This window comes from Schistocerca cancellata, chromosome 5, assembly GCF_023864275.1.
Source record: "Schistocerca cancellata isolate TAMUIC-IGC-003103 chromosome 5, iqSchCanc2.1, whole genome shotgun sequence".
In the NCBI taxonomy this organism is placed as follows: Eukaryota; Metazoa; Arthropoda; class Insecta; order Orthoptera; family Acrididae; genus Schistocerca; species Schistocerca cancellata.
The window spans coordinates 194,783,900-194,789,899 of record NC_064630.1 but is presented as its reverse complement, the minus strand read 5'-3'; the positions used below and the strand labels follow the sequence as shown (position 1 = coordinate 194,789,899).

The 6,000-nt window shown below is 38.4% G+C and overlaps 1 protein-coding gene across 4 annotated transcripts in view; it reads right to left on the bottom strand.

The window, feature by feature from the left end:
* Positions 1–6,000, bottom strand: part of LOC126187345 (zinc finger protein 250-like) — a 136,058-nt gene that overhangs the window by 82,574 nt on the left and 47,484 nt on the right. For all 4 annotated transcript variants that reach the window (XM_049928366.1, XM_049928367.1, XM_049928370.1 and 1 more), the window contains exons 5-6: positions 3,853–3,999; positions 1,044–1,430 (exon numbers count right to left, since the gene is read on the bottom strand). In XM_049928366.1, coding sequence (XP_049784323.1) covers positions 1,044–1,430; positions 3,853–3,999 — 534 coding nt within the window. The remainder of the gene's footprint in view (positions 1–1,043; positions 1,431–3,852; positions 4,000–6,000) is intronic.

The following is a 6,000-nucleotide window of genomic DNA, read 5'->3' as shown; positions in this document are numbered from 1 at the left end:
TTTGTGCTCTGATTAGGAACATTTTTCTGCTGGTCAACTACTGAATCAATCTGTCATGTTTTAGTACACAAACTTGAAAATCCAATCATCAAATAAGAAACACCTGTGATATAAGCACTTTCGTACACATAGCAGTTAACTTTGCCAGCCCCCTTGCAATTATTTGTGCAGTTTGTCAGTAGTCACTTGCAGCAAACAAGATCTACTCAAATCAAGATGTCATATAAATTTTAAGCATGAAATATAAAACAAAAGCAAACAGGAAGTGGACACTGATTTATGGTGTGCTTCCAGGTGTTCAGTAAGTAGTTTTCATTTTATGCAATGTATTTCAACAACTGACCCAGTCGTCGTCTTCAGGTGCTAGAGAGATATACATCTGCAAATTCTGGTTGTGTACTGCTTTTCGTGCAAATGTAGAATGCCTTATGGAAAAGAGACTGTCAGAACAGTCGAGCAAAGATGCAAGGAACATAGGTGACACACCCAACTCTATAACTATACAAATCAGCCTTCACTGAGCACTGCCTTGAATATAACCATGAAATGATATGTGATGAGACCAGTATCGTGGTGCACACACCAAGTTTCTGAGAGAGCTTGATTAAGAAGTGTATCAAAATAAAGATGGAAAACCTAATAAACAGGGGCAAACATTTCAATTTAAACAATGCTTGGGATCTGGCACTAAATTAATTTACGGCCTCACTGACCATCACATCCACTAGATATGAAAGTGCCGAGAGAATGCGTGTTTCACAGAATATCAATGTGGGCTCTGAAAAACTAAAGATCATTAAAGGGCATAGTGAGCATCGGGATTCAAACTCACCTATAAACAGTGGCATGAGACCAACATTAGTTCACAGTCTGGCTCCTGTAGTCCAGGCATTGAGTACACATAACAGCACAACTCGCAGCACCTGAAGAAGATGACTGGGTTGGTCGTCGAAATATTGTGCACAAAATGGAAACATTAATTCGGTTGAACACCCGGAAGTACACCATTAGGAAGGGAGGACACAATAAAAATGAAGACTCACCTTATTTTCCTCTTGTTCACCCTGCTCCATATATTCTTCTTTATCGCCTGTCAGGTCCTCATTTCCATCAGAACCATCATTTTCTTCAATAATTTGTTCTATTACTTCACCATGATGTGCCTGGTTAGCAATATCTGTTTCAATAACTTCCATTTTGCACACTGATGGATCATTACAACTAGCAGAATCCATTTGGTCATCACTTGGTGACTGAGATACAACATGGGCACCATAATGTTCTCCATCTTCATATGCCACATTCGAATTGTGATCAGGATTCTGACTATCACTATCTTGATTTTCCATTTCAATATCTGCATTTTCACTGGGAGTTTGATCGTCCACTTGAAGACCGCCACCATGGCCATTTTCATCATAATCTTGAGACTGCGAAACAGAAAGGTGCAAATGTTGCAATTAAGATACAGATATGTATTCCATGGTTTATTAACTTTTATACACTGAAGAGCCAAAGAAACTGGTACGCTTGCCTAATATCATGTAGGGCCCCTGCGAGCACACAGAAGTGTCGCAACATGATGTGGCATGTACTCAACTAATGTTTGAAGTAATGCAGGAGGGAACTGACACCTTGAATACTGCAAGGCTGTCCATAACTGTGTAAGAGTATGAGGGGATGGAGATCTCTTCTGAACAGCACATTGCAAGGCATCCCAGATATGCTCAATAATGTTCACGTCTGGGAAGTTTGGTAGCCAGTGGAAGTATTTAAACTCAGAAGAGTGTTCCTGGAGCCACTCTGTAGCAATTCTGGACATGTGGGGTGTCGCATTGTCCTGCTGGAATTGCCCAAGTCTGTCGGAATGCAAAATGGACATGACTAGATGCAGGTGATCAGACAGGATGCTTACGTACATGTCAACTGTCAGAGTTGTATCTAGACTTAACATGAGTGCCATATCACTCCAACTGCACGTGTCCCACACCATTACAGAGCCTCCACCAGCTTGAACAGTCCCCTGCTGAGATGCAGGGTCCGTGGATTCCTGAGGTTGTCTCCATACCTGTACATGTCCATCCGCTCAATACAATTCGAAACAAGACTCATCCAACCAGGCAACATGCCATTGCCAATAGTCTAGTGTCGGTGTTGATGGACCCAGGTAAGGAGTAAAGCTTTGTGGCCTTCGGCTGTAAAAGTCTTTATTGATGATGTTTTATTAAATGGTCATGCTGACACTTGTTGATGGACCATCATTGAAATCTGCAGCAATTTGTGGAAGGGTTGCACTTCTGTCACACTGAACGATTATCTTCAGTCGTCGTTTGTCCTGTTCTTGCAGGATCTTTTTCTGGCTGCAGCGATGTTGGAGATATGATGTTTTAACGGATTCCTGATATTCACAGTACACTCATGAAATGGTGGTATGGGAAAATCCCCCTTCATTGCTATCTCGGAGATGCTCGTGCACCGACTATAACACCACGTTCAAACTCACTTAAATCTTAAAAATTTGCCATTGTAGCAGCAGTAACTGATCTAACAAATGTGCCAGACACTTGTCCTATATAGGTGTTGCCGACCGCACCACTGTATTATGTCTGTTTACATATCTCTGTATTTCAATATGCCTGCCTACACCAGTTTCTTTGGCGCTTAAGTGTACACAGACACACATACAGTGTACATGGAACTGACCTCAAGGTCTCAAGATTGTGACTGTGTAGCTCTGTGTACAATGAAGATGATGCCTAGGATCTGTCTCTCAAGAACTCTAGAATCTATCTCTCAATAACTGTAGTTGCTCATTTTAGTTGTTTATCGATCGGCCAAAATGGGACATTTTTGCAATGTCTACAATAATCTGAATGTTGTGTCTACAGTACTTATTGGTCCCACGGCTTTCTAAGTATAAATTAGTAAATGGGTAAAATCATCACTCAGTCACCCAGTCCCAACTGCTGGCTGCCTATTTAACAGCCTCCACGAGAAACAAAATTTTGATTTTTTGTTATTTTCACAAACACTGCTGCAGAAAGTCAGCAATCAACATAGAATATTTGAAATTAAATATATAACAGTCTCGATTGCAAAGACATGTTTATTTCAAGGTGACTGGTTTAGATCATCACATGATCATCTTCAAAACTGTATTGATGGACAATGGCCGTACAAGGAGAAGGAATTGCTGACTAATGAAACTTTCTGGCAGATTAAAACTGTGTGCCCGACTGAGAATCGAACCTTCCAAACTTTACAGAAGCTCTCCTGCGAACCTTGCAGAACTAGCACCCCTGAAAGAAAGGATATTGCGGAGACATGGCTTAGCCACAGCCTGGGGGATGTTTCCAGAATGAGATTTTCACTCTGCAGTGGAGTGTACGCTGATATGAAACTTCCTGGCAGATTAAAACTGTGTGCCTGACTGAGACTAGAACTCGGGACCTTTGCCTTTCGCGGGCAAGTGCTCTACCGTCTGAGCTACCGAAGCACGACTGACGCCCGGTACTCACAGCTTTACTTCTGCCAGTACCTCGTCTCCTACCTTCCAAACTTTACAGAAGCTCTCCTGCGAACATTGCAGAACTAGCACTCCTGAAAGAAAGGATAGGAAGTTTCATACCAGTGCACACTCCGCTGCAGAGTGAAAATCTCATTCTGGAAACATCCCCCAGGCTGTGGCTAGGCCATGTCTCCGCAATATTAGCAAATATATTTTCTCTTTAAGTTATGGAAAAGTGTAATCTACCTGCACAAAAAAATTATGTCACTTAAATTACCATCACCCATAGATTCATAAAATATGTAAATCAATGCACAACCTCTGCATCACCCTCTTGACTTTACCTCGTCTTCAAATATTTCGGAGAACTTTAACATTGTCCTTAGGTTGCTATCTGCTTCCAAACAGCAATTAACCAACTGATGGCAAACTTCCAGTTTCGAAATACATGACATACATAAACTGACAGGCATCAAGTCATCTGGCGTCACCTGATGGAAGAAATAGAAGAATTAAGACTGATATGAATTCACTATGCACATCATATTTTATCATGAAGCAAAACTGCCACTATTCACAGAACCTACAACAACAACCATGACTGTTATAAATTTATGTTTTGATATCTATGAGGACAATATTACTCATCATCATATAAATTTCAGCTTTCTATATTACATCAGAACATAAACTGCTTGCATAAAAATTACAGAATGTTGCTATATGTATTCCAAAAATATCTTCAAGTTTAAACCCTGCAAGAAAACAGATTCTAACACTTCACATAAATATTCTTAGATAATGTCCATTAGCTAACATTCACTCAAAGATGTCAAAATATAAGTGCTTCGTTTAAAAGTTTGTCTAATACCAAATTCTCAAAACATTTTTATTTGTCTCAGTGTACACATTTAATAAAGCACTTTAAAAGACAGTCTTGGCCATGTCAAAAAGTGTTCTTTTTCACGCAGGTTCTTCTCAGACTATGACTTTTTGCACTGTTGATCAAGTCAGTAAAGGTTAAAGTCTCTAATCAGTCACATAATCTTTCTTGAGACTTAATGCAGAGTTACATCTCAAATAAAACTTTGTACAAGTGAAAAATGACAAATCATACATTTAACTGTGACAATCTCCTGAATGAAATGCATCAAACTTTATACTGTAAAAATCCTAATATTTAAGGTTGTGCACTTTGTATGAAAGACGTGCATGTGCACAAGGCATAGAAGTAGCAAGAGACTTTAGGAATCAAAGGGCCAGCATAGCATGTGCTCTGACTGGGGAAATTGTGACAATAAGTTACCAAGCAGTTTCTGTCTCTAATTTTTTGTTGTTTCCTTATTTGTTTCTGCAATACTAGTTGATAATGTATAGGGTTCCTTGGACCAATAAAGTGAAACAGACAAACATCACTGGGCATAAGAAATACTGGTAGAACAGTGGATAAGAAAGATATCTTTTTAATTTAACAGACATTGTATAAGAGACAATTTGATACTGTACGTCATTTAGAATTGTTTAGATTTAAGTTGCATAAAAAATTCTGGAAAGATGTGTTCAATGAGGATAGTACTAATAAGAAAGCAAAGATATTACTTGACCCCGTGGTCCATTATTTTAACATTGCCTTTCCCCTTAAAGGACCGGGACCAGTAACTCACAACACAAATAAACCTGTTTATAAATGGTGGATTACAAAGGCTATGCTATAAAAAGAAAACTACGTGCAGAAAGTAAAGCACGAAATGATCCCAGTTTTCATACTGTTTTAAAAATACAAAGAGATACTCAGGCAAGAATTAAGCAAGGCTACAAAAGTCACAAATACAACTTCTATAAAAGGAGTTCTAAAATTGTACGACAATTTGGGATGCTGTTAGAAGCATCCTCGGAGCTAGAGGTATTTAAAGTGTGTAGGTCATATGATACACAAATATATCATATGAAAAGCAGATAAGTGAATTTTTACCAAGCACTTTTTGGTTATTGTCTGTAATCTTTCATCACAGATTACATCACACACATTGTCTTGTACCATTGGGTTTATAAAACCAGGCATATCATTGTTTCCTGCATCAGTAACTCAAGAACAAGTGCTGAAAATTTTCAGTGGAAATAACAACTTATATTCATCTAGTGCTGATCGTGTGTCTGATTTTTATTACAAAATATTGCTCTAGAAATTATAAATACACTTAGTGATGTAATTTAAGTGCAGGTGATGTAATTAATTACAATCTGTTTCCCCAATGTTTTCAAACTGAGCAAAGTTATTCCTCTGTTCAAAAAAGGAGACAAACTATGTAACAATTATCAACCAATCTGTTTTCTTTCTCTGATGTTGAAGATTATAGAAAAAGTAATGAATTGCCATGTAATTTCATCCCTTCATAAATATTGTCTGCTCACAAAATATCAGTTGGGTTTTCACAAAAACAGGGCCATAAATGAAGCTTTATTTTCTTTTACTAATCAAGTTCTGATGGCTT